At 45.8% G+C, this 27,247-nt stretch overlaps 5 protein-coding genes across 7 annotated transcripts in view; 2 read left to right on the top strand and 3 right to left on the bottom strand.

Moving 5' to 3' along the window:
* LOC130692251 (uncharacterized) overlaps positions 1 to 27,247 on the bottom strand; it is a 45,804-nt gene that overhangs the window by 2,861 nt on the left and 15,696 nt on the right. Inside the window, exons 2-3 of one of the 3 annotated variants that reach the window (XM_059496648.1) lie at positions 204 to 678; positions 35 to 142 (exon numbers count right to left, since the gene is read on the bottom strand). In XM_059496648.1, coding sequence (XP_059352631.1) covers positions 35 to 142; positions 204 to 618 — 523 coding nt within the window. In that variant the 5' untranslated portion in view covers positions 619 to 678. Of the gene's footprint in view, positions 1 to 34; positions 143 to 203; positions 816 to 27,247 lie in introns of those variants that run through there. The other 2 variants (XM_057515329.2, XM_057515328.2) reach the window with 2 other exon arrangements.
* The window catches only part of LOC130692270 (uncharacterized), a 54,347-nt gene that overhangs the window by 15,979 nt on the left and 11,121 nt on the right, over positions 1 to 27,247 (top strand). The window lies entirely within an intron of this gene.
* On the top strand, positions 2,292 to 3,709 carry LOC130692259 (doublesex- and mab-3-related transcription factor dmd-4-like). The gene is made up of 3 exons (XM_057515340.2): positions 2,292 to 2,519; positions 2,585 to 2,747; positions 2,814 to 3,709. Exons 1-3 carry the CDS (start codon positions 2,298 to 2,300, stop codon positions 3,707 to 3,709), a joined length of 1,281 nt encoding a protein of 426 aa, XP_057371323.1. The 5' UTR covers positions 2,292 to 2,297.
* LOC130692234 (uncharacterized) lies at positions 6,135 to 11,300 on the bottom strand. Its single transcript, XM_057515310.2, has 13 exons — positions 11,114 to 11,300; positions 10,895 to 11,049; positions 10,629 to 10,833; positions 10,452 to 10,547; positions 10,171 to 10,388; positions 9,884 to 10,109; positions 9,460 to 9,818; positions 9,035 to 9,400; positions 8,658 to 8,973; positions 8,540 to 8,592; positions 8,372 to 8,484; positions 8,095 to 8,288; positions 6,135 to 8,029 (listed from the first exon to the last, which is right to left on the bottom strand). The coding sequence occupies exons 1-13, from the start codon at positions 11,241 to 11,243 to the stop codon at positions 6,138 to 6,140; spliced, it is 4,323 nt and encodes a 1,440-aa protein (XP_057371293.1). The 5' UTR covers positions 11,244 to 11,300; the 3' UTR covers positions 6,135 to 6,137.
* On the bottom strand, positions 12,028 to 27,198 carry LOC130692231 (uncharacterized). The gene is made up of 20 exons (XM_057515306.2): positions 26,910 to 27,198; positions 23,684 to 24,007; positions 23,496 to 23,574; positions 23,145 to 23,417; positions 23,001 to 23,066; positions 22,805 to 22,935; positions 22,595 to 22,719; positions 22,376 to 22,454; positions 22,144 to 22,303; positions 21,729 to 22,070; positions 20,071 to 20,409; positions 18,759 to 19,996; positions 18,453 to 18,689; positions 18,261 to 18,386; positions 18,086 to 18,203; positions 17,716 to 18,023; positions 17,517 to 17,659; positions 16,527 to 16,706; positions 13,367 to 16,004; positions 12,028 to 13,277 (listed from the first exon to the last, which is right to left on the bottom strand). The coding sequence occupies exons 2-20, from the start codon at positions 23,818 to 23,820 to the stop codon at positions 12,881 to 12,883; spliced, it is 7,116 nt and encodes a 2,371-aa protein (XP_057371289.1). The 5' UTR covers positions 23,821 to 24,007; positions 26,910 to 27,198; the 3' UTR covers positions 12,028 to 12,880.

Genomic DNA, 27,247 nt, shown 5'->3' with positions numbered 1-27,247 from the left:
AGATATGGTCACAATCAGGCACTCGAAATTCAACCTTGGCTTTCCGAAGCAGAATTTATAGACTCATTGAGGCATTCCATATTTGAATCTATGCCTGAAGTTAGCTGAACATTTTCTTCTGACTCAATTTGTTGGTTAGAACCTGTAAAGAAATAACCAAATGATGATTTTAAAAAAGCTTTTAAGGTATAGACAATAACTACCTGCATCAGAATCCTCTGCAAACACAGAAATTTCATTTGAATCCAATTTTGAGGAAGACTGATTATCAAAGTTAGGTTTTACAAAGCCAGCATTTAAAGGATTTTGTGAGTCTCCAGTCTCTGATTGAATTTTGCTCAAATCTGCATCTGTCATGCTAAGCCTTGTGCTCTCTAGTTGTGGCAACTTTAAAAGCCCTTCCACTTGTACATAACTATCATTTGCTGATTCATTAAGGGAACTTTCAAGTTGAGGAGCAGGGGAGAAGGCATCATTTGCATTCGCCACTTCGGCTGATTCAACGACTAAATGTTGAGGGCTGTCATAGTCTTCATTTTTGCCTTTCTGGATTTTTTGTTGTTCGTCATCTAAACTCGTGACGGGAATGACGTCGATAGGCTCATCGGCTTTATCCATTTCAGATTGGCTCGAAATGCTTGTGAAAAGAAATAATAATAATGAATTAGGCGATTTTTCCTGTCGATCAACTGCCTATTATTTGGCTTTTCAATCACTTTGCCAAACTGACATGACAGTAACGTCACAAATTACTTTCACGTGTTAGACTTTCTGTAAATGGATCACCGAAGACAGAACTGATAGAATGACGTCTGGAGGTTTTGCAATGAAACACGACATTGCCAGTTATTAAAAAATGTTCCTATTTTACACCCATTAATGTTCAAAATAGTTCGATAAGAAAGTTATACCCTATCTATTCGTCAATAAGGAATAGGTTTTGTATCTAATCAGTTCATATTAAGACATTCATTTTAAATAAAGGTTCTATCACCATAGGAACAAAGTTCGTGGAAAAGCTGGACTACGGCACAAGTCTCGCACTTGTTTTTTCGAGCTGAATGGCATACTGCGACCTCGTCTGTTTGTGTTGATTTCTCAAGACAGAAAAGGAAAAAAATAATGAAGGCAAAAAAAAAAAAAGCAAATAGAATTGTGAACCCATCTAAACATTGACTGAGATTTGAAAAAAGAGAAGCTAACGTACGTGTCAGCCTGATGTGGCGGACTCCCGCTGTTGGCCGGTTATATTTGTAACAACAACAAATACAGTGCCGTTAGTATATATACACACACAGCACAAGAAATACAAGGGGTGGTCATTAGCCCTTTTTTTTCCTTTCTTTATTCTTTCCATCCTGGTACTGTTCCTATAGCTTCTTTCTCCCCACTGGTTGTAGTCGTATCAAGTTTAGCTTCGCGACCGCGGTCCGTGTCAATCACATCACGACATTACTGCCGTCAGTCCGCTAAAAGCTTTTTCCCACAAGCTGACGAGTTTGGACGAGCGATTCGTATATACACAGTAAACACACAGGCAAAGAGAGACAAACTCTTTTCCTTTTTACAACAGTATGCGTGTAGTAAAGGCTGTATTCATATACACAGCAACTACTGTCCATTCGTACACTTTAACGAAAATGTGTGTAGTCTATATGTATTTGACAGATGTAACGTACACACATCTGTCTTAACATCAGCAAGAATTTTAAAAATCTTATTTAATCCTAGACAAAAAGAATAGAAGCAACTCACGAAGTCAGGCCATGAAAACACACAATTTCAGAACAACAAAGTAGAAACCAAATATTCTAATTTACTTTATTAATGGATCAATGAACAGTACATTTGTGTGAGGTTCTATACCCTTGATTAAATTTGGCTTTACTCGCATAAGGAATACATTTTATTTGAATTATTCTATAGTTTATTTCAACTATTGTATACTTGTCTAATCACTCTCATTAAGTATAATTTTTAGGATTTAATCCTTGTATGAATTATTGTGATTTACGGTATCATAGACTGCAACTATTGGCTCATTTTTCGCCTATATACTTCCAGGATTGGAGGACATGGACACATGGTGTAAAGGGACAACACAAATGCTGGACCAATCACAGTTGTTGGGTTTCGGCCGGCAGCCAGTGAGATTTCAGCTGGATGCTGCTTCCCACACAAGACACACGCTTCCTTATGCCAAGCGAAGGTGTTGGACGTCGAGAGCTTAAAGCACGAGGGTTTAAAAGGAGAAGTATTTTATGTCATTACCCTTTAGATGTGGTTCAGTTTTTGAGATGGAAACGAGCAGCAACAGTAAATCAGCAATGTCCATCAGCAATGGGTCTGCATCATGTAGTAACGGCGGAGCAGCTCTTCGTCGACCGAAATGCGCCCGATGTCGCAATCACGGAGTCATCTCTTGGCTCAAAGGCCACAAACGTCACTGCCGGTTCAAGGACTGCCTCTGTGTCAAGTGCAATTTAATTGCAGAGCGACAACGAGTCATGGCCGCTCAGGTATGACTCTAATACCAACCCCTTTCGTTTAAATGAATCAAATGTTTAATTTTGCGTGAATATAGGTAGCACTGAAACGGCAACAAGCTACCGAAGATGCTATCGCTCTTGGATTGCGCTCTGTCGCCACTGGAACCCGGATGCCTTTCTTGCCACCTGGGCCCATATTTGGAGGCCGTGATTCACCCAAGAAGGACGATCCACTTGACGAATCCATGTACAATTCTGGTAATTATTTTGATTACACATTTCTCAGTCACATAATTGAATGGAAATACATTTTGAATTCAAAAGGTTCAGATGAGGAGGAACTGCAAGCCATCGGCCAAGAAGATCAACAGCGAACGGTAGAAAAAGTTCTGAATTTAGCATTGAACAATAACGACGATCCTGCAATCACCGAGTCGCCAGCTGGGCCCAATAAGGAACGTGTTCTTCAGCATCACGGATCACTTGACATGCTGACCAGAGTTTTCCCGTTTCATCCGAAAAATGCAGTAGAAAGTGCACTGGAGAGTTGTGGTGGGGACGTCGCTAAAGCTGTCCAGCAGTTAGTTGGCCATCAACCGAACCATCAATCGTCTTCTTCAGATATTATGACGATGAATAATGTCGATGATGGAACTATGACTTCAAGTAAGGCCAATAATAGTGGAAGTAATTATTCAATGACAACAAGCGGCTCGAATAAATCCGCCTTCATGCCAACGACATCCTTACTCCCGACCACATCATCGCCCAGTCGTTCGCAGTACGGACATTCGATGTCTGTATCTTCATCAACATCAATGGCATATCCTTCAGCTTTGAGAATGATGTCACCTTATCCTTCGGCTGCAGGAATGATGTCGTTTTTGCACCCGTCGGCTTATTTTGCGGCCGCAGCCGCTGCTGCGGCCAGCAATCCACATTCGTACCCTTGGCTTTTCCCTAGCCATTACAGGCCGCCTAGCCAGCATCCGTTCCAGCACGTTTGTTTGCCTGGATGCTCAGTATGTCCAATAACATCAGGTACGCCCTCGACATCATCTTCCTCATCACCTGGTGAAAGCATTAGTTGTAATCCCAATAACAGCAATGTGAAAACCTCAACTTTAATGTTGTCCTCATCGCCAGATAAATTGTTTAAGACTAACCTTGGAAGGAATAAAGATTTCGTGTTCCAGCACGGTGGCAACAACTTTCCCTGATCTACGAATTTTGTTTTTCATCATTTAATGTGTCTTCTATTAATCATTAACAATATTCACCTTTATCTTTCTGTCAAGGATGATGTACAGTACCTAAATGCAATACATACGTCATTAAAATATGTCTTCTTTGTCATGACAATTCTCTGTATAGGTCTAGATCTACAAAAGAAATTAATTTAGTGCTACTCTAAGAAAAGGATAGTCTTGCACGACACTGTTTCCGTGATTTAACAACGTATCCTAGATCATTGGGTTACCTATTACAGGTCTATAGGTGTAGCTATATCTACCGCTGTGCGCTGCAGCAATAGGGTAAGAGGTCATTTCGTGTTGATAAGCGTTTTATGAAACCTTAAAATGAACACTCTTCCCTGTGAAGCTCGTACATAGAGTGTTGGACCAATAATAGACCACGGCCGCTGTCAAGACAACAAAATGTGTTGAGCTTGTCAGACAACGACGTAGGTCGACGGGCCAAACAAGAAAATGTAATACAACGAAAGATGAAGAAAAAATAAAAGAGATATAGACGAAGAAATACAAGTCGGTTGAAGCTGCCTCGTGACCTGAACAGTCAGCAGAGGTTAATGGAGTCGAGACAGGGGGATAACTACTACAAACTGTCACTTAGTGCTGCCGTGCCTCGTATACACACAGACGAAAACATCACCGTTTCACAAACCCTCCGCTTTTCCTTTTTTTTTACTTGTTATTCATTTGTTTTTTAGTTCAGTTGTTTTGCCTGTCTTGTTTTCAGTGGGCTGCTGCGCTAGTGTTTACAGTTTAGTACCAAATAGCTATATATCTCTAGTTGTCGAGGTGAATAGAACTAATAAACTATAACAAAGGTGGTGGTGGCAGAATACAATGTAATACATTCAGGTTACATCGCTGAATTAACTCTAAATGTGCTTCTTGTAATGAAAAGCAAGAGAGGGTACGTCTGACGCGTAAGCTCAGGTCATAGCAAATGTTTTGTTGTGCCGCGCTTCTTGTATTTCCGCATTTTGCCGCTGACGACCACGTTCCGAAACGAAATCTGTTTTTCCCGTTTGTCGGCCGGAGTTTCAAAGGTCATCTTTGCGGTACCACTCTTGTGCTGTTTTCTTCTCTTTGTGTTTCTGCGATTCCGCCGGCATTTGGAGAGCCGGAAGAGCATCGACTATTACGTCATGTGTAGGCCTTCTCGCGAAACGCTGTAGAATTAAAAACTGAAATAGAGGACGAGTCAAAGAGGCTCTTCCGGCACATGAAACAAATGGCGTCAATCATATCATAAAAGCTATTTAAAGAGGAGAAATAATAAGGGCTGTGAACTTGCGAGGTCATTGCGTAGCGCTGTGTTTATTATCAGAGAGTCATTTCTAATGGAATTGATAGTCTAATGAGTCAACAAAAGAAGAATGGATCCTATGTATATAGCAAAAGCAAACCCCGTTCCCAATTGTATTGACATTAGCCAACCCCCAATAAAAACGTGCGCCCTTCTTTTAACTAAACTACGATGATGGTAAACTGATATTGCCCAGCGCAAGAAATTGACGGCTGGCTACCGTGAAATGATCGATATTAGATCCTAATAATGTATTTAGATATGGATAGATGTCTTGTTTACTTTGCCATCCGTGATATGATAATGCAGTTTCATTCGCCTCCCTATGTGTGTACATTACCCGTATTGTTGACATAGCATAGATGTGTGTTTGCACATTATTCATTGAGCCTAACTGACCGCTTGTGGATTCGGCATCAGATTTCACTAAGATGAGCAAACTGCCCAGCGAAAGAAAATGTCCATCCCTTCGCCCAGCTGGACACCTCCGCATGTGATATCCCCTCGGCAAGCCCTAGACGTCAAAAGTGTCAGCCTTTAGTGTTACCTCGATAGAGCCATTTGAAATTCACTGTACCCCTGCTGTGGTTGTCACCCTTCTGAACCCTAAAAAGGGGTTTTAAAATGTCATTTGTCAGAATGGATGGGTTCGTATTCTTGACAGTGTTTTGAAAATTAGCGAATCGTTAGAACGAGTAAATTTGGGAAAAAAACAAACAAGTGAATATACTGCAGTATAATTAACCGTAATATAATAATCATATCAACAAGATTGATTAAGAGAAGTTATGAGTGTTACAAAAGGGGAAAGAGGTGGGAATAATAGGCAGCACGTTCCGATAATTTGATGCTACCACCGTAAATACTTACTTTCAAGATTTTTTAATCAGACATCATCTTCAATAATGAGCTTTCGTCTGTGACCGATTAGTTAAATACAAATAAATAGAAGACAGAGGTCGAAAATTTAAATTCAGGGGGACAAAACAGAATGAAATGGAATAGATATTAAAGCTGATGATGGGCAAATGTTATTAATTCAATGAATGAAGATGAAGGACTCTACTGGAAACCTCAATCCATGCTGTGCGTTTAAGGATCGCCAATCATTTCATCAGGGATGTGAGATTCAATGTCATCGCCACTCAATAAATGATTCAAATTCAGAACGGCCGGAGAAGCTGACGGACTGAAGTGATCCGCTTTGGCCTGGTCTATCCGCGATGAAGTAGAAGATCGTGCAAGTTCAACAGCTTCCCGACGCATTGGTGATCGATTTCTTCCTTTTGAGGCCGTCATTAAATTAAACCTTTTCACTTTACTAGCAGCAGTGATGGTCGCCATCTTTGCTGTATGGCGAGTCATGGGTCTCTTGTTATTGGTGCTCATCATCAATTTAGTGCTCAACATGGGACTGTTCGGAAGTCGACCAGGTGCTGTAAAGTCATCGGTGACACCCGTACCGCTGATGTGAAAGACAACAACAGGGTCAGAGGCCATAATGGCCGGTTGCTCTTCTGGGCTTGCGGCAGTTTGCGATCCACTGCTAGTGTTGCTACTCTGCGAACTCATACGTTCTTTCTTCACACGTGTCGCCGTGTAAAGACTCTCTTCAACACCGCTAGAGCTGCTGGCCAGAGACTCGTTGTCTGTCAAATGTACCCGATGATCCACTGGAATGCTACTGGAACTCTTCAGCATCTGGATCCTCTTGCGATGTTCATTTTCTTCTTGAGTAACTGTGATAGAGCGTGCCAATAACGAACGTGCGTGAGGATTAGAAACTGTTTCAACGATGACCTGTTCGGGTTCAGACCTTGGTGATTCTTCTTCCGGGGCAGGATCCGGCTGGGATGATTCGGAAGTGGAGTCTTCTAACTGACAGACTTCTGTTGTTGGCTGTGTTTCTGGTTCAGGGAAAAATTCCATGGGTGCGACAACGTTGCTTCGAATGAATTGATGATGTCGCCGATGATGACGATGTTTCGAACGTTTGTTTTGATTTTTAGAAACGGAAGGATCGCGATGAACAGCGGCTAGTAATTTATCATCTACGACGAGTGGAGGTAATTTTTCTCGTTTTAATTCAGTGTTGATAATAATCGTTGGCTGATGGATGCTATCGCTGATGGATGGGCTTTTGGGTTCATTGAACTGTTGCCGGATTCCAACTACATCGATGCTCTCAGCTCGTTGGATTACACTCGGACTACTACGTCGTCTGGACTCGGTGGTGAAGTGAACTGGTGTCATCATGGGCACCGTCGTGTTAGCCGGAGTGCTACAAACAGAAATGGCGCTTTCCGTCGATCCAGCAAAGATCAGCTCTCCTTCGATCGATTGATTCGGAGTATCGAGAAGACGGGCCCGAAACAAAGGCGGAAGAGAATCCTTCCCGGGATGCGAGTTGGCCGTTTTTCTATGTTTGACATTGCCACTCAACAAAGTTTGAGCAATAAGTTCATTTTCAATATCGGACAATTGTGACGAATTGTCCAGTTGATCGGTAAAAGACGGACCGCAATCGAGTGGCAAGGGTGGGAGTGGTGGAAATATCGAGGTCGTTGTTGGAGTAGGTGGAGTGGGCGTAACCAAAGGTGGGTTCGAAATTTCTATAGGGGCAGGCGGTACTGGATTGGTAGGGATCGGTGATGCCATTGCAGTTGCTGACGTCACAGTATCTACGGGTACCACCGCCGGTGCTACAACGGCCATCGGTTGTGCCACAACAGGCATCGGTGCGACAGTTGGCAAGACAACGGGCATCGGTGCCACAACGGCCGTCGGCGTCACATCCGGCACTACAACAGCCGTAGGTGTTACAGGAGCAACGGCCGTAGGTGTCACAGGAGCTACGGCTGTCACGGCGGCTACAGGAGGCCCAGCGGCCACAGGTGCTGTACAAGTTGATTCGAAAATGTCCTCGAATGGCAAGTTCATTGAAAGCTTGTTCAAAAGAGCCGCATTGAGTATATCCTGATTGACTGTGTAGAAAATGACATACAAATGAATGAAAATGTAACACATTAAAACACAGATCACATTTTACCCGGTGCGGGATTAGGGGCGTTGTTCTGCTGATGGCCACCACCTCCAGAGAAACCGGACAAGTCGTTGAACGCAGCCCCAAAGGCGAAGGAATCAATGCCGGGCCCTCCCATGGCGACACCAGAGCCACCATTCATGCTATCCATCAAAAGCATGGCAGCCGATGACGGACAAGGTATAGGAGTGACGCACGGGCTGCATAGAAATATGTGGAAAATTTTAAACTTATTCAATGACTTCTTGACGTGCAGTCGAACTTGACATTTTGTCCTTAATACCTGGCATTGATGGATGTGGTAGACGGTGTGCGGGGCTCCCAAATTTGGCGACGCAATTGATCGCCCGTGATGCCACGACGTTTCAGTTCTTTGATCGTCCGTTTGCCAACTCTCTGAATTTCCCAACGACATGAGACTATATCCAAATAAAATCGTTTAATGACATACCTTCCAGTTATTGAGTGCACCTTTCCTCTGTCTAGCTCTCGTTTTGTTTTTACCTGGAAAACAAAGGAGTTCAAAATGTTAATCTATTTGAATATGAAAATAAAATTTGGAAACTGACTCTTGATGACCATGACGCCTCGCACTTCTTCTTGAGGTGGAGATCCATCTGTTCCATCACTTCCACCTGATACTTTGATGCTGTACGTCAGCAAATATTCTTTGCAATGCATTTGATTGACCGCTCGCTCCAGGGCGATGACGATTTTGGCCCACTGTTTCACCCATTCCTTCTCACTCTGCTGGATGACGAGCGCATAAGTGTTGCCCATCATGGCGATCAACATGTTCAACAGCAGAATCGGCACCATGATCATGAAGATGACGAAAACGATCTTGGTCAAGGCCGGATAAACCGTGTCTTGCAGCGAATTGTACTAATCAATGTGTTCATGATGAGTGTAGTCCTTTGATTTTATCCTAAGCTTTTATTCTTACGTTGTAGTCGCCGAGTGTCCACTGGAAGAGGCCCATCCACGTGGAGAAGAAATTGCTGAACAGTGGAGGCTTGTCCGGATGTCCGCGGTGAAGGAAGAAGAACGCCTGAGAGAAGGCCAGCAACATGATGGCGTAAATGATGGCAAAGGTGAGCATGTCACCGGTGATCATGCTGTAGATCATGGTGACGAACGGACCAGTGAGACGAATGGCTCCGGCGAAGAACATGAGAAAGAACCAGGCGGAAGGCAAGGCAAAGATCAAGATGGCTTCTTCTAGCTCTCGCTTGCCCAGCAGTCGACACGGAATGCACGACAACGTTAAAAAATTGGATGCCAAAAAGATGGCCTTTGCAGGATTGTTGGACTGCACATAAAACAAGGTTGAATAAATGAGTACAAGATGAAATTGAAAACATAACTAACCAGTTGATAAAGAAATCCTCTTAGGCCGACATTTTTAAGTTCAGAAATTTGTTGAATGACGACGTAACCGATGCAACTGAGACACGTGACAATCTCGAAACAGAAACGAGCGATATCCATGGCATTGAGGTCGTCATAGTCGTGCGGAATTAACGGTCTGTCTCGTCTTGGCCGCGTGTACACTGCAGCGCTGAGTGCAAACAAATGGAAGAAGAGGATGCCAAGTCGTTTGAGGAATTGCCTCTGGGCAAATGTCTTCCATTTTTCTTCCAGTAATCGTTGAATGATGCCACCATCCAACATGTCCAAATGTTCCTCTTTCGTTCCATTAAGGATGATCATCAGAGCGGACGTCATGTCTGAAATTTGAATAATGGATGTATACATTTCTAAAAACCATCACATTTTTTGAATGTAAACGAACTGCATCGTCCATCCGGCAGGATCGTATCGAGAGCGTTCAAAGGGTAAGCCGAACAGGTAATGTTAGAGTATCGCCAAAACTCTTTGGCAGTCAGTTCAAGCATCTCACGAAAAATAGTGGCACGACCCAGGTGGCAAGAAAGGGTCAACGGGGTGAGTCCTGCTTTGTTAATGATGCCCATTTTAGCCTGGATGCGAGGATGTCTCAAAGCATAGCCGTACATTTCCTGATGTATTTAAAATTCATTTTTAAAAACATCACATATCTTTCATTGTTAACACATTTACCAGCTTATTGCAAACAACTACCATGTGGAGTACCATGTTACCAAAGGAATCTTGGCTATTCGGATCGGCCCCACGATCAATCAGCAGATTGTAGGCGGCTTCGTTATTACAACAAGCAGCCCACGATATTGGATATTCACCGAAATAGGCCAAACCTTCGTAATCGGTGACTCGGCTAGGTCGTTCCCTCTGCTGATCGCGAGGCAAGAAGAACGTGCCTTCCAATGTTCAACGATTAAATATCAAGCGATCAAAGTAGAATGATTTTCAAAAGTTTATACCTACGGCTCGTTGATCGACTATTGCACCAGCTTCTACTAGCAGTTTGATGACTTCTAAACTGTCGTAGGCGATGGCCAGGTGAAGGGCACTCGCTCCTGCGTTCCAAATGTGTGAAATCGATAATATCGACCCAATTTTTTTTTTTTTTTACATCATCAAGTCGTTGTCTGTCAAACCTCTGAACTCGTTTCCCTCGACCACGTCCAGCGCCAAATTGGGGAACAATACGATGAGCAATTTGGCCAATTTTGTGTGGACGGATGTGTTGCAAACGATCAGAACGTGCAAGAGGGATTCACCTAACGATCCGCGATAATCAAAATTCCAACAGGCAAAATGATCCGCCCAGCCGGGGACATCTTCATTGACGGCCACTGCCATCTGATTTCAAACACAAAGAGTTAACATCGATAATAACAAGCAATCGATTAATGAAACTTACGTGTCGTTTTTTACGATACTTCCATTTGAGATAGTCCGATCTTCTGACCATTTGTCCCTCTCCTTTGCGATAGAGGAGCATTGGAATCTGTTCTTTAAGAAGTTCTTCAGTAGCACGAGGTCCTTCTTTAGTAAAGTACCTGATGAGATCCCCACCTTTCAACATGATAAATCCTAAACTCAATTCTTAAAAAAAAAAAGCCAAAATCCAATTTCTTACCTTTCTGATAGTCGGCCAACTGGTAGAGAAGGCAATCATCATCGGTGGAAGTGCGGGACGTAACACGATCGAAGGCCGAGCTATTTTGCTTGTTAAACGAATCACTGCCTTTGCCTTTGCAGTTGCCCATCTCCAAAGTTGTGCGATTAAAAGATAGCGAAACGTTGTCGACATAAAACGAAATGACGTCAAGGCATGTTTTATGCACCACCTTGTTCCAGCAGTCAGTTTCGTGAGATACTGCAGCAGCACTGTTCGCAGTTGGACAGTGTCAGACAAGCCCTGTCGTTCGTTGCCAAGACAACCTCACAACACGCCTCGTCGTTGAAGCTCCGTGCGCTTTTCCTCTGGATTTGCCTTTCGTTTACACCGTACATTCACGACGGCATCACGATTTTTTTCTAGCCTTTATGAACAAAATTCAAGAGGCTTTTCATAACTGAAGAAGAACGTAGATGATGAGTGGGGTGGACTTATTGCGTGAGATGGCCGTTCAATCGGCTACGTAACATGTTTATTGGTACGACGTAGCAACGGAACGTAAAAGAAATGATGTATAAAAACCGGTAGTATACATAGCAAACTTCTTGCCACTGGTTTTAATGTAGCCAAAGCATTTCGATCAGGCTGCGTATGCTAGTTCGTGTTGCGACGTACGTAGGGGCTGCCGTTTAAACGCAAACTTTCTCACCCGACTCTTTTCATTTTCACGGTTGCACACAACGAGAAGAATCGAGTCGATAATGTAGCGTGACACGAGCTTTTGACTGGCCGCTAACTCTTTGGGCTTATACGACGTCATGCATATAAAGTGCGTCGTGTAAACCGAGAGAAAGGAAAACAAGAGAATTGGGGGACTTGGAAGTAACGTTGGAGAAGCCCATATCGACTTGTATCCTCTCGCATGTTCATTGTTTTGTATACTGAACGTTATCGCATACTCTTCGTAAGCCTTAGAAATCTATACGCAGCCAAGGTAAATACAGCAGTTCCACGCACTCAGCCCCTCGCACACACAAAGAGAGACAAGCAAATAAAAAAAACGCTGCAACTCGGCACGCATCGTGATCAACCCCGAACACGTTTATCGAACTACCGTAGCAATTGCGTGTGATTTTTAATCTCTCTACCTCCACGATTGGCCCAACATTTTTCGTGATCTTTACAAGAAGGGACTGGCTTTGATTCCGACGTACGTAAGCCTGATAGGCCGTAAGCAATACGATATCCATTCGTTTGCATTCCTTTTTGAGTAGTATTTTGCATGCCATGTTTTGTTTTCACGGCCACACACACATACATCCAACATTTTGGTACACAAGAGATGAAAACAATTTATACGGACGGGTTTCACGTGCTATCGACATTGATGCCAATAACCAAGAAAAAAAAAAGGGAGCCATCATGAAACACATTCGTATGCCTCAACACTAATAATATAAAGTATTACACGCAATCTCAGTTATGCTCAATGACATGGGATGGCAAGGGGGTTTCAAAAAAAACAAAAACAGATCTACGCATGATTTTTTAGGCAGCAATTAAAGTCGAAAGGCATCAACCATTATTGCAGGTGGAGCAAGAACAATGTGCGACATGTTTTTCTTCATACTATTGCAACCATCAACTCGGGTTATTAATTAAATGCGGAAGCAATAAAGGATTAAGAAAGCACAAAAAGGGATATAACAACAAAACAAAAGAAAGCAGCCAAAAAACAAGGATATAATATCGACGCGAATGAGTTAAAAAAAATCTGCTACTGTTTCATCGGCGATGACGCAACATCGATGGCCGCAAGGTCGAATACGTTCCGCCCTGATTTGTGCTGTTGTGATGATCCAATCCGCTGCTAGTAGAACGCAAAAAATAAGTAGATGTCGATGATGATCCAGCTACCGATCCTCCTCCTCCTGACGGCCGGCTTGAAAAGGGACTAGGCGTTCCATAAAAAGTCGATTCTCTTCGCGTGAATCCCGAATCTGTCACGCTCGTGTGGCGACGTGTAGAATTAGGAGAGAGAACGTTGCTCGTCTGATGGCCTACACTACTGCTTCCGCTTTCTTCCAACAATACAGACGAGTACCGCGACGGCCGGCTGGCCGACGATCCAGTTGAGCGAAGACGGACGTTGGCGTCTGGAACATGCTCGTGCACGCTGTACCTATTGATGATATTTGGCGGGATCAAGTGAGCGAAAACAAAGTAAAACGAATGTCATTTTTTTTGCACATTTACATGATAGTCTACTACCGATTGCTGGATCTCCGGGGTAGGCTGCTAATGTGATCCGCATTCGATGACGCTGGATAATAACTGCGACGGCCCAAACTAGCAGACGAATATGATTCGGAATTGCCCGCAGGTGGCAAATCGCTAAACGCTCGCGAAGTCGAGTAGGTCCGCGTGTACGGCCGCACTTCACGTCGATCTACGGGCTCGGAGGGCGTTGGGCTCGTCACACCTTGCTGCGGCTGTTGGGGCTGTGCGTCTGCTTTGACCGAACGGGCTACAGAGACCTCGCGGGACATCGATCTCCTCGGATGGACGACATCGACATCAGAGAAATCGGGAGGCGCTGGCGTTTGCCTACGAGAGGCGGACAGACGACGTTCGCGATCAAAATGTCCGCCACTGGTGGCGCTAGTGTCCACCGACAAGAATTTTCGCACCATAACGGCCTCGGCCGATTCGTCCCGTCCATTGATGCTCTTCCGGTGCTGGGAGGATCTTCGAGCGATGGCCGGTTGAGAATCACTGACGGACAACTCAGCGCTTTCCGTCCCTTCGGCAGCAGCAGTCAGCTCTCTGTTCATGGAACGTCGATGTTTCATCTTGGACGGCTCGTTGAAACGCGTATAGAAACTCTTGCGGAAGATTCGCTCGCTGACGCTTTCGTCCTCGCCGGAATCGGCTCTCTGGTCGCGTAAATCCGAGCAGACGGACGACGATTCGTAGCTGTCGGTCGGTGTTCCAGGTGCAGCAGCCGCATTGTCCATCCCATCAGCGGTCCAGCTGTTGTCGTACGGTTGCGGTTGCGGTTCAAAGCGCTTGATGATGCGGGCAAAGCGGACGGCCTCATCGGCGAACGGTGATATGGTAGGTGGGCCGCTCTCGTTCGGCGGAGGTGGGGAAAACGCGTCTCTGCGGCTGCTGCGATTCGATAATTCACGCAGAGTTCCATTCGTGCCCTTGTACTGGAACGGTTGGAATTCAGGTGGAACAATAGGCAGTTCTGCGGGGAGCGGCGGTAGGTCTTCAACGGGTTTGGCTACTAGAAACACAGGTTTGACCGGAATGGCCGGTTTGAGGTTTCCAGTCGGACCGCCTGGGGCTATTCCGCTCTTGAGGGCAAGTTCGTATTTCAGCGCGTCTAATCTGGCCGTCGCCTGGGCTTTGATGGCCGCCGTGTTTTTGATTTCGTCTTCCAACTGTTTCAGTTCCAAAGACACCGAGTCGGGGTGGGCATTGCTGGTCGATACAACCGGGGTAGGCGGTGTAGGAGTAGAAATAGCAGGTTGTGAAGTCACAGCCGGAGCGACCTTGTTGGGCGATGAGGAGCGCTGAAATTGGGCCGCCGCCAAGTTGATCAAATGCTCAAACTGGCGACGGACAGTCAACTTTGGTGAGTTCTTGGATGAGTTATTGCCATTGGATTTAGCTGGAGGCTGTGGTTCCATGCTGACGGATTTCAGAGCCACTTGCTGTTGAATTTTATTGTTGGGAGACGGGTCCTTTTGGGCCGGTTCGGGCACCGGTTTCAAGACGACCGATGCGATGCCGGGAGGCGGGATCGACATGTTGGGTTGGGTCGGGGCAGGTATAGGCGTTAAATTGTGCCTGGCTTGCAAAACGGGTTGGACTGGGGTTGGCGGGTTTAAAGATGCGGATGTCGGCCGATCTTTTGGGATGGGCCGTTCGGCAGCGGCTGATTGAGATGTGGGTTTAGTTAAAGCCACTAATCCAGCGTCCGGATTATACTTTTCCCAACGCTGTTCGACCGCTTTGAGGAAACGCTGTTTGTCGTTTGTTTCTTCCTTCGGGGCGTCGTAGAAATCGGGTCGTAGGAATCGTGAAACCCGACGTGATTTGCGTTCAATCGTTGCATCTGCACTGTCAGGAGCTGGACTGGTTGGATTCAAATTCGTGATGGTAGCCAATTTACTTTCGGCCGCTCGTTTCGGGCCCGGACTGTTGTCCCCTTCAACGCCCAACGGCCCGTTCTCCAAGACGGTGCTCAGTTGGGGCACAATCGGGTTCATCATCGGGGCTACGTCCGGACTACTGACATTCGTAACGATGGATGGTGCGTTTAGATTGCTGGCCGGGATGGGCGACGTACCCCGACTGCTCGTGGGACTCATAAACTCTCGACTTCGGGTCCTCGTGTACGTTCGATATGAGGTCGGGGTCGAAATGCCCGATGAATTCGGTTGTTCCTCATCCGATAAAGGCGACCCGATCCGATGGAAGTAACCCGTTGTAGAAGCAGACGACGGGGCTGTTGTTGAACTATCTGCATCGATGTTGTCTAAGGTGGACGAACGGCCGTAACGCTGATACGTTCGTTGCTGTTGTGGTTCGTTGTTCAAATCGCGGCTACTCTTCGTCCGGTTGTACTGCGGTTGATCTCTGACTGTCCGGCTGTTGGTTTTCGTTTCTGCAGCGAAACGCGACAAGGCCCACGACAAGCTGGAACGATTGCCACCAGATGTGGTCGATGTATCGGACATGGCGTCACTGGTGTTGTGTTGGGCCACCAGCTCTGGATTGGTTTCTTTTAAATGTTGATTGAGTTTTCGTCGTGTTAAAGACGAAGTGAACGGCCGGCCGGACGTTGGTGCATTACTGACATCTCCGTCTCCATTAACAGCTGGGCTATGAGCGGTACCTTTTTGTTGGATTTGCAATTTCATCCAAAACAAAAGAGGACTATCAGTTGATGATCATTTGTTGTGATTCAAATGAATTAAAAAATGTGGATTAAAAAAAAAAATAATAATGGAAAATCATTGGATCAATAAAAACAAAAAAATAAGCCACACTAAAAAAGCTTTCCGGTTGTACCTTACTGTTAATCATGTTTTTTGGAATCAGATGGCCGGCTTGATGGTTGAATGGGGGGAGTAGTGCAAAACATTCCATTCGGTTGGGAAGCATATCATGCGGTGGAGGCGATGGTTTGTGATGCACCACACAATCTACCAGCAATCCGTTTTGAGGGGTAGGTAAAACATTCGATTCAAGTCATGGCCGCCTTGGCCGTTGCGCGCAACAAAACATCAGGGGGGGGGGGGATGAAAAATGAAAACAATGTCACACATTTGACTTTGAAAGAAGATGGCCATTGAAATGATAAATGATAAAAACGAGCAGATGTGTGTTAAAGCGAAGTTGCGAGATTTTCAAGTACTGGCTGCCGGTTGAGATAGAACGAAGCAGTTGAACGACATGGCAGGTACAACATCAGCTTTACTCTCCTGTTCCGGACGACATTCGGGACGGAACCAATAACTTGCAGGTGGTAGAAGACGATGCTCCGTAACATGCAACAGACTCCTTCCATCAGCCGACCCAAGGTGACGTTGTTGGACTGCAGAAAGGTTGCGGGGCGGGGGTTGTTGGAAAAAGGAAATGAAATAAAATTCAAACACGAAAACACGGAAGATGAAAGAGCCCACTAGCAAAATCAAAGTAATAGAGTGGGACGAGCCAACCAAGAGCGAGCTGATGACGTAACAGCTTCAATCAATCTACCCCATGCAAAATGACGCCTGACTGCTTTGCTGGCCAACATCCGCCAGGCGACGGACGACTTGATTTTGGATGACGGATAAAAGGGTAGACGTCTACTGTTGCTATGACTAACATGAAGATGACTAGTACTACAACTACCACCGCCATTACTACCGATGGCCCAACGACGACGACGGCCACATTTAGACACACTCGTCATCCTAAGCACGTGCCGGATTCTAGTCATATCTGATAAATGTCGTGCGAAAAAAATTCAACAGGGGGGATGTAAAAGCGCAGACGGAATAAAAAAAAAAAAAAAAAAAAGCCAAACATCAAAACACAAAAGGTGGGGAAAAATAACAAAATGTGATCCAATTAAAATAAAATGTTACCTTTTGATATCCTATTTACAGTTTTGATTTTGTTTTAACAACTGTAAGCTGCACAGAATAGGAGACGGTGTTTAATCAATTTGAAATTCGGCCTTGGGGGCAAAATAACTAATTCAACACTAATAAGTACCGGTACTAACACTCATTCTTTGGAAAATATCAATAAATACAGTCCTGATGATTTTAAAGCATCAGAGCCTGCTGCTAGTAAATACTTTATATTTCAAAAGTGTTGTGGGGGTAAATAGAGCAATTGCTAAATCATTGTGTACCTCGCGGAGACATGGAGGCCGACGCGATGCTGCAGTTGCTCTCGCCGTCGACCGACGTCGTCTCACGTCGCCAAGAAGGTCCAGCTGCCTGTTGAGATGTTTCGGCTGTGTAGAAACGCGGTGGATCTAGAGTCGAATACCTCCTGCAAAATTCAACATTTAAGTGAATGGAACGAAATTGTACGTGAGAGAGCGAAACCTAGCGTCAGATTCGGAAGCCACGGAAGAAGCTCTGGAGTACACGTTGTTCCAGAAACCCTTATTATTAGCCGATCCAGTTAGCAGATCAGAGCCGGTGCTGTTGCGATTGTTGTTATTGTGATGAACGTTGGGCGACGTGCATCTCGGAGAAGCTTCTTCAAACTCACGGTGGATGTCGGTGACGTCAGTTGCTCGCGAACGGCCACCGCTCGGCGCTGGGCTCGTGAATCGCGATGAGTTTCGGAACATGACGAATGGATCTGTGGGATTATCGGCTCGTTGGTTCCTTTTCGTTAGCTGTCGAACCTGGAACAATCCATGTTTTTTTTTTTTTTTATCATAATTCAAAAGAGCAAACGTGATTATACCCGTGAAAGTAGCGTCGAGAAAAGGGACTCTGCCGTTAGAATTTGGAACGTGTCATCATCATCATCGATGTCGTCATCGATAGAACTGTCACTGCCTCGTCTCCCTCGAGCACTTTCCCTGTGTAATTATTCAAAATTAGACCAATAATAAGGAGAAAAGAAGACGGTAACGTACGGCTCGTCGTGTGATTTTTTAAAGGAACTCAAACGCTGCAAGTGATGAAGCGAACTGGATGGTTGATCGATATCGGTTGATGTTTGAGTAACGTCGACATCCGTTTCTCCGTCGTGATACAAACTCCTGTCCATGGAGAACAAACCGATCAAAAGAGAGAAATTTAAATTACAAAAAAAATTCAAATTATACCCGTAGCGCTTGGTCCTATCGAAACGACTCGTCCTCAAGGATGTAGTGGATGAAGTTTCAGTCGTGGCCGGAAGACTAGAACCAACGCCTTCTATCGTTATAGGAATAATAAATTCACGTGGGGACTTGCGAATGGGTTCCCTGGCAGATTCCCGCACCGGTTCACGGACCCCTTTTTTGTTATCGGGATTAATAGGCTCTGCCAATCCCGCGTTCGCTTCCTGACGATTTCCACTACTTGCAAAATTCAAATCAATCAAATTCAAATGAAGAAATGAAAGAAAAAAAAAAATGTTGAATTTTTACCTGGGGCGGATGGGGACGGGTTTTGCGGGTTGGGTCAACGGTGGGGAAGCGACCCGAGGCGGTGTGGCTCGCGCTTGGACGGAAATGGGATTGAGCGGTTTGACAGCAACAACCTTACTGCTGTCCGAAGCGGCTAATCCTCCAACGGCCGGTGTTTCTCCCCTTCCCTCCACGCGGATGGGAATGATCCGCTCCCGCGGGTTAGCCGATGCAACGTTGACAGCTACGTTAATTTCAGCTTTTTGAACGGGTTTCGCCTCTACCATCACCATGCCAACATCGAGCGGCATGTCGCCAGGCCCTTTCGAGAAACGCTTGCTCAACGCCGGAATGGCAGGCGGATGGTCTCGGGTAGGACTGCGGATGCCGCGGATAAAAGCATTCTCAGATCCGGCAATGCAGTCATCGTCCGTCCTGTCCGTTGACGTAACGGACGACGCATAAACAGGAGACATTGGCCGGCTCGATGGCTGCGTTGGGGCCGGGGACGGAGGCCTTTGATTAAGCGATTGATCGGCTGGGGGAGGAGACACGACCACTGCACTCGTTTGTTTATTGCTAACAACCGCAGTCGGTGATGCGATCCGTGCGGGGCGGGGCGGAGGTGAAGCGATGCGGTGCGCAGGTTGCGGAGGTGGCGAAGCCACTCGATTCGATTTCGGCGGAGGAGAAGTCATCCTTTCGTTCGTTGGCAACGTCGTTTTGGTCGGTTTGGCAGGTGTCACGGCAGTAGGGAGGCTGGTGGGCCGGACCGCTGGCGGATCCTTCGGTGGGGTAGGTACGGAAGCAACTAACATGGAAGCGATTTTCGGCTCAGATTCACCCGTGTCTAACGTCACCTGAATTTCATGCACTTTCGGTTCTTGATTTGGAACCGGAAGTGGTTCTTGATCTTTAACCGGAAGCGGTGGAACCTCGTCGGCGGATTTCGGAATTTTCTCTTTCGTTGGGGACTGGACCTCTTTGGAAGGTGCAAGGTCAACTGGCTCATTAGCTTTGACCTCCTGTTCTCCGCTCGATTGTTCCACTTTTTTCTCGTTGCTGGACGGCTGTGGTTTAGCATCGCTATCTTCTTTTTGTGCAGAACTGGTTGGCGTATCCTTGGGAGCTGCCCGATTAGCGGACTGGTGATTTTCCTCCGTCTTCACCTTCATGCCGATTTCCGTGACTTTGCCGATGGCTCCAATTTTAACGCCGAGTCCACCCACTACTACCTGCTCGCCCGGCTGTACTCCCTGCTAAACATCAAAATGTTAAAAGGCAATTCGGATAGTAAAAAAAAAAAAAAAAAAAAAAAACAATTCAATTTTACCACGGGTTGCACTTGATTGACGTCTTTGCCGCTAGATGACGTAGCGGTGGTAGTCGACAAAGACGCAATGGAAGTGGCATGGCCGGCACGTTGTTGATTCAACGTTTTGGGTAGCATAGCATCCGTGCTGACGGACGAAGCCGGAGTTTGAATGAGCGTCCGTCTCGGTAGACTATTATGATGTTGACTAGACGTTGTGTTGCTGCTGACATTGCGATGCTGCTGGGCAGCAGCGGCAGAATTCTCAAACGCACGTTTGGCATCCGACACTTTCAAAACGGGGACAATGGTGGGCACTTTAGGTTCCGTCCGATTGTCAGATGGCCTCGTGTCCTTCAGCTAAAAGTAAAAAAAAAAAAAAAAAAAAAAATGCAAATAAAAATATTAAAAATCAACCTCATAGAATCCACCAATCAGAACCACGAGACAGTGGGTTCCAAAACCACAAGACACAGGACATTTAAAAAAAAACCGTCACCGGGCATAATCTACTGAAAGTTCATAGCAAAAAGGGCTACTAAGAAAGGAATAAATTGGAGAGAGAACGATGAGAGAGATAGGAAGAGATATGGAGAGAGCGAGATGCGAGGGGTGGTGTTGAATCTGCCGAAAGCTTCACCGCAAGCCGGAATGAATACAGACAGAAAGAAGAAAAAAGAACAAGAAGCTGACGGATGGATGGTAAGAACAGTCATAGTAAAGAAGAGGTTTTTTTTTTTTTTTTCTAAATAGGTGGGTGTGGCCATATCCGGCCATCATCTGTCTGTATCACGTTGGTGATGTGATGAGGTGCGGGGGGGGGGGACATATCGAGGCCAGCTGACCTTGTAGCCGTAAATGGTGACTTTTTTGGGCCGTTCCAGCGTCATGGTACTCTTGGGGCCCGACGGTTCGCTTCGCGATTGATTGAGGACGAGGCTGTTGAAGATTTCTGCCTGTCGGAGGATTTTCGAGTGCCGCTGTTCGGCTGCCGCCGTGGCCGCCGCTCCAGCCGGTTTGTTGGTATTGGCCGGACGCCGACTGGCAACAGCCAGCGAAGCAGACGACGCCTCGCAACGAGTCCCGCTGGCCTCCTTATTGGCCGTCTTGGCTCCATCGTCGCCAGCCGCCTTGCTCTTGTCGACTGCGGGCGGAGGTGGTGGGGAGGGAACCTGATTTAAAACGGGCGGTAAGGTGGCGGGTGAAGACGGGGCGGCATTCTCTGCGATTGTGACGACATCTGCAGCAGCTGGCACACATCCTTTCGCATCCATCTTGTCTACCGGCACATCGGATTCCGATTGTCCGCTAGACGTAACGAGATGGGCCGCATCGCAAGGGGGACAGGTAGGAGCCGTAGGCGCAATCAGCTCAGCTGCTCGATCGGCAGTTGAATCGATTCGACTAGCGCCGTCGTCTGCCAGCGCCAAGGTCACGGGCGTCTCTTGAAATGCGGATGTCATTGGAGAATGTTGGCTAACGGGGACACACTGCGGGACGGGCGAAGTCACGGCCGCTGCGGAACAAGATTCGGGGACGGGATCGGGTGTTGGGTTGGGCATACAAGAGGTGACTTGTACGCTGTTGGATCGATCATCCGCTTAGCTAGACGTGCTAATACCCTCGTCCATATCAACGTCGTCTACATCACATTTCGGTTTGGCTTCGGTCGTTCGTACCTCTTCCGTCGCAGACTGGACGCCTGCTGTCACGTCTTCCTCACGCATCGACGTCTGGATGCCCGAGTCGTCGATGGGACTTGGTCCCGCTGAGCTTTGAGCGTCCAAATCAGCTGACGGCCGACAAGCACCGCCGTCCTCCGTCATCAGTTCGTCAGCTGTTTTGATTTCACCCGTTTCCGCTCGGCGTCTCTTGATCGTCGACGCCTTGTCGACTTCTTTGCCGGCCTGGCCCGGACTTTCTTTCTTCTTCTTGACGCCACCCGATTTGGCAGCGTCGGACGAGGCCATCGGCTCCGCTGCCGAGTAATACTCGTTCATCGAATCGCCTTCCTTTCCCACCTAAATCATTAAATTGACGCCATTTATGGGAAAAGGGGTTTAAATTTAAAAAGAGCATTAAAGGGCGTCTCACAGTTACGGATGGATCCGCTTTGGCGCTGTCGACGACGACCGTCTCAGTCGACTCTGGTGGTGGAACGAGCGACAGAAGTAAATCGAGCCGGACAGGCGTCTGGTTGGCCAATTCTTCAGCCACTTCCAGACACGATTCGCCGTAACCTTCGTTGACCCACCTGCCAAAACGCAAAATATTGAATACCCTTTTGTTAAAATTTCAAGAAAAACGAGGGATTGAAATGAGATACCAATGGGAGCAAATGTCTTCGACGTTGGCCCGTTTGGCCGGATCGACGAGCAGCATGTGACGAACCAAAGGCGAAGCAGCTAGACGAAATGTTCCAGCACGACGAGCATGGACAAATAAATGAAAACGCACGAAAGCGTGAAACATGATGTTTTTTTAAAGAAATGTTCATAATAATAAGCCACTCGTTTGAGACGAAAAAAAGAAATGTGAAACCAACTTGATGGCTTGTCGGGTGGTTCGTAGTACTCGCCGGACGAGATCTGCTTGACGAGCCGTTTGAAATTGGACCCGTCGAAAGGCATGGCTCCGTAGACGAGCGTATAGAGCAGGACACCCAACGACCTGAGGCATCACAAACAATGCAACAATGACGTTCTCTTATTTCCGCAACAACTTGCGAATGGCATAATATAATAAAGAAACTCACCAACAATCCACTTCGGGTCCATGGTACGGCGTTCCGCGCACAATCTCCGGACTGGCGTAGAGCGGGCTGCCGCAGAATGTCGTCAACAGTCGCCGGTCGTCAAAGACATTGGATAATCCGAAATCGGCAATCTATTTGAAATTCAATTCAATTCAATAAAAATTGGAGAAAACATAATTTTTGCCCGTTCAATAACCTTGGCCGTCTTGTTTTCATCCAGCAAAATGTTTTCCAGTTTCAAATCTCGATGGCAAATGTTGTGCTGCAAACAAAAATGGCAGACACGAGATCAAATGTCAACCCGACTTGCAAAAATAGACTTTTGAATAAATGATGGTACCTTGTGGCAATAGTAGACGGCCGATGCGACTTGGCGAAAGACCCGTCTGGCTTCCGTTTCCGATAAAACTTTGCGCTGGCTGAGGTAGTCGTAGAGCTCGCCGCCGGCCGCGTATTCCATGACGAGGACCATCTTCTCCTTGTTCTCAAAGACTTCGTAGATGTGGATGATGTTGGGGTGGCGGACGGAAGACATGATCTGGATCTCGCGGCGGATGCGAATCAAATCCGCTTCCGTTTCGATTTTCGCCTTTTTGATCGTCTTGATGGCCACCTGATCCCCATTAAAAAAAAAAAAAAAAAAACACGTTCGATGGAATAATCCGATTAAGATTGAAATCTCTCGGCTTACCTCTTGGCCCGTCTCTTTATTGATGCCCAATTGAACTTTGCCGTACGTTCCCTGTCCAAGTTTACGCACCAAATCGAACCTAAATAGACGGGATTAAAATTCATGAGCATACGATTTCAATCAGATTGACGTTATCTAAATTATTCGTCGTATGTAATTTGAATAATAAAAATAAAATTAAATCTTACCGTTGACGCAATTTGCGTCGGTGATTGTGCATGCGCACTCCGACCGTCTGCTCGATTCCGCCCATGATGTTGTTGACGTCCGGCGGAGGCGGAGGTGCCGGCTGCTGCTGTTGACTGTTACCTCCGTTGACGACCATCTTGAAAGTGCAACTGGTTCAGTTATTGTTTCAGTCATTCAAACCGGCTGGGCGGGCGAGCGGCGGCGACCACCACCACTAGCGTGTCGATGATGACGACAAAACTGGAATACGGCGCCAGGGGCGTTGGCATTACAGCCGGACCACTTGGCCAGCCATCGGCGTTCACCAGGCACTGCACAGTCGTCTGTTGTCCATCAATAAACTTGTTTGAATTAAAAACTTTCTTGCTTTTTTTTTCCCTTTTTAAGCTTTTCGATTCATGGATAAAGAGACATTAAGGGTCCGGCCAATGACTCCGTTCAAACAACACAATCTGCCTGTTTTTTTTTGTTTTTGTTTTTAATATTCCAGTTTTTCTTGCCTTGCTGGCCTTGGATGATCTCGTTCCTTACTTTTTATTTTATTTTCTAACAGCCCTTTTCTAAATGTGTGGTGTGTATCATTTAGGTTGTGCGTGGGCATCTGTCCTGCCGGCCAGCCGGCAACACATGGCGCTACTTGACGCGCTTCTCCATCACTTTTCGAGTTTGCTGTTAGTCAATTGGCCAACATCGGGGAAATCGAAATAAACGAGTCAATAATGAAAAACAATTCGATCTTACGATTCATACACACACACACACACACGCACGCACACACAGATTTTTTGTTCACTGGACACACACAAGAAAATGTGAGCTTATTGGAGAAAGTGATCCATCGGACAACTCATCCGGAATGCGAATGGTAGTAAGAAGAATATGGGGGTTGGAGAACTGCTGAAACTTACTGCTACCGGACTATGGGGGCCAAGGCTTTAGAGTGAAGCACAGACGAAGAAGAACGAAAACTCGAAAATCATGTGCAGCGACTCAACTGTACGGCTGACGGAAATTCTATTTCGGGAGCCGGGACCCGAGTTCGCAGGAGGGGTGACCAGAGGGAGGAGGGATACGAAACTAACGTCCCGTTGGGAACGGATTACGGGCAAAAGCGGATGATGGAGCCACTCCACCCCTTCTTTTTCAAAAGTGAAAAAGAAAATTCTGAAAATATCAAGCGAATGGTAGGAAGTAAAAGATGAAAGGAGGAAGAAGAAGTGGAGGAAGCCAAGCAGAAAGAGAAAAAGGATGCAAGACGCCGGTCCAGTGAACCGACTGGATCACGTTACGACTCAAGAAAAAAGAAAAAAAAAAAATAAGAAGAACGCAAAAACAAAAACAAAACATGGTTGCTCCTTCGCGCCAGCGCAATGAAAAATGAGATTGGCCAGACCCAGCTCAACGATCGTTGTTGTCGTCCCGGCGACACACACACAAGTAGGACGGCGATTGACGCAATACCCTCACACACTATATGTTTTTATTGGATGATAATCTCGGGAAAAAAAAAAAAAAAAAAGAAGATCTGGGACGTTTATATATCCAGGAATGGCGGATATGCGGAGAGTATGGATTGAATACAAAAATCTGAACCGGTCGTGAATAATTTTGAAGAAGCCCACTTTGACAGATGGGCTTTTTTACATTCGGCATATGGAAATAGTCCGTCGTGTTTGGCTATAAAAACTTACGCAGACTTTGCTCGTATTTTGCTATTGATCTTTGATACATTGTCGTACGTTCAAACGTTAAGGTGACAGACCGGAAAAGGAATTAAAGCTACTTCCGGAGCGCAGGAATTTGAAGAAAGAAGGAAAAAAAAACTTCCCATATTTGCCACCATCGAGGAGGGAAAAAGAAAAGTAAAAAAAGGAAAGAAAAAAAAAAAGATTCTCCATCAAAGGACTCGATCCTTGTGTCGCGCACAAAAATCTCGCCATCGAAACTAACTAATAAGGGTCTTCTTGCATATGTATGTGTTGTGACGTGAGAGGGGGCGGGCTGTGCAGAGAGACGCAAAGGGAAGCCAAGAATTTTCTAAAAACGAACGTCTTGTTCACTCGGCTATTTTTAAAAAAGTGAAAAACGAAAAGAGGAGCACACAAAAACTGCGGCTGTTGCTCAGCCATTGAGCTCAAAACTTGTGACTCTAATGTACTGATGTTTTTGCCCCGGCAATCGTCTTCCTTCCATCGAACACCCGCATCGCCAACACACAATTTTCTTTGACTTAATCACACTCTCAAGAATGTTTTTTTTATCTTGGCTATTTAAAATAATCGGAAAAACTTTCCGCTGTATATAGGCTGGATTAAGAGGAAGAGAGACCCTTTTTGGCCAAGCCAACGGGCCCGGAGCCATCCGTCACTCATCTTGCCGACTAATGGACATCTCACTAGAAAAAAAAAAGGAGGGGATAAAAAACAGATATATATATATCTCGTGAATCGATTCTTTGGCCTATACAGCAGTTTTTCTTCAACCTCATCTCCGATGAATAATGACAACTGAGAGAGGGAAAAAAAAAAAAATGAAAGAATCGAAACGACGAAACATGGATCGATGACACTCGCCACGAACAAGAAAAGGCGGCCTGTGGTCCGTATACGGTAAGATACTGACAAATAAATCTTGTGCCTGTCGTCTTCCTTTCTGTTTCTTGCCTTCCTCCCCAACTTTATTGTCATGATGAGTATAATCTGTTTTTTTTTGTGTGTGTGGATGTTTTGCTTCATCCACTCAGTTAGCTGGCCAAAGCTCTTGTAGGTTGGCTGGCCTGTCTTCTCTGTCTGATTGTGTCATTACAGCAGATTAATGGACTGGACAACAGACCAAACACACTAGCTCCTCTAGGGGGCTTGTTTTCACTGCCTCATGTCTTTCAATCTAAGGGGAGAATTGCACTCGTCTGTGGTGCAATTACAAGGACTAAAAGCTGCACAGATCAACACCTGACAGCCATTATCAAAAATTCCTAGTGAATCATGATCAAAAGCTACAAAGTTACAAATGGCTACAGAAAATCTTCTTCACACATCTTTCGAGTAAATACTAATGGGCCTTGTGTGTTTGCGAATGCAGAATCAAACCAGCAAATGAACTGATTCCCATAGGCAATACATTCTGATTCCATTCTACAGCTATTGCTTTCATTATGCCAATAGAGTATTGATTTTACCATTTCATTCAGATTCAGTACAAACGTAATGCGAAAGTTTTAGTTACCATTCGACGGTGTGACTGATCAATGCCAAGTCTTCGGATCAATTTGCTCAGAGTCGAAAACGATGTCGTGGATGAAAAAGCGATTTCAATCCGATGAGCCCACGAGCCTGGTTAGCGGTAGTCAAATGGCAGCTGCGCCATTACCAGTTGACAATGAAGAAATGGCACTACGTTGCGAGATAATGTAAAAATAGTGCAAAAAAGATCGTTTTCGTAAAAGGATCGTCAATGGCCAAACGACCCAGGCGGTCGGCAGCAGCAGACGAACTGTGAATCGTAAACAATCAAAAATCCTCGACGAAGAACCCATTTTTTTTCCCCTTGGGTTTGGGTACGTG

The sequence above is a fragment of the Daphnia carinata genome, chromosome 1 (assembly GCF_022539665.2).
Source record: "Daphnia carinata strain CSIRO-1 chromosome 1, CSIRO_AGI_Dcar_HiC_V3, whole genome shotgun sequence".
NCBI classification, from domain to species: Eukaryota; Metazoa; Arthropoda; class Branchiopoda; order Diplostraca; family Daphniidae; genus Daphnia; species Daphnia carinata.
This window is presented reverse-complemented; position numbering and strand designations above follow the sequence as displayed.

Bases quoted from the DNA above. Each gene is read 5' to 3' on its own strand.
- LOC130692259 (XM_057515340.2), top strand. From the start codon at position 2,298: ATGGAAACGAGCAGCAACAGTAAATCAGCAATGTCCATCAGCAATGGG. The intron at 2,520-2,584 runs GTATGACTCTAA...GCGTGAATATAG, and splicing joins AACGAGTCATGGCCGCTCAG to GTAGCACTGAAACGGCAACA. The intron at 2,748-2,813 runs GTAATTATTTTG...TGAATTCAAAAG, and splicing joins CGAATCCATGTACAATTCTG to GTTCAGATGAGGAGGAACTG.
- LOC130692234 (XM_057515310.2), bottom strand. From the start codon at position 11,243: ATGGGCAACTGCAAAGGCAAAGGCAGTGATTCGTTTAACAAGCAAAAT. The intron at 8,485-8,539 runs GTATGTCATTAA...TGGGAAATTCAG, and splicing joins GTGCACTCAATAACTGGAAG to AGAGTTGGCAAACGGACGAT. The intron at 8,030-8,094 runs GTAAAATGTGAT...TTTTCTACACAG, and splicing joins CGCCCCTAATCCCGCACCGG to TCAATCAGGATATACTCAAT.
- LOC130692231 (XM_057515306.2), bottom strand. From the start codon at position 23,820: ATGGTCGTCAACGGAGGTAACAGTCAACAGCAGCAGCCGGCACCTCCG. The intron at 18,690-18,758 runs GTAAAAATTCAA...GAATTTTGCAAG, and splicing joins CCCGTCCCCATCCGCCCCAG to TAGTGGAAATCGTCAGGAAG. The intron at 18,387-18,452 runs GTATAATTTGAA...CTCCATGGACAG, and splicing joins GATAGGACCAAGCGCTACGG to GAGTTTGTATCACGACGGAG.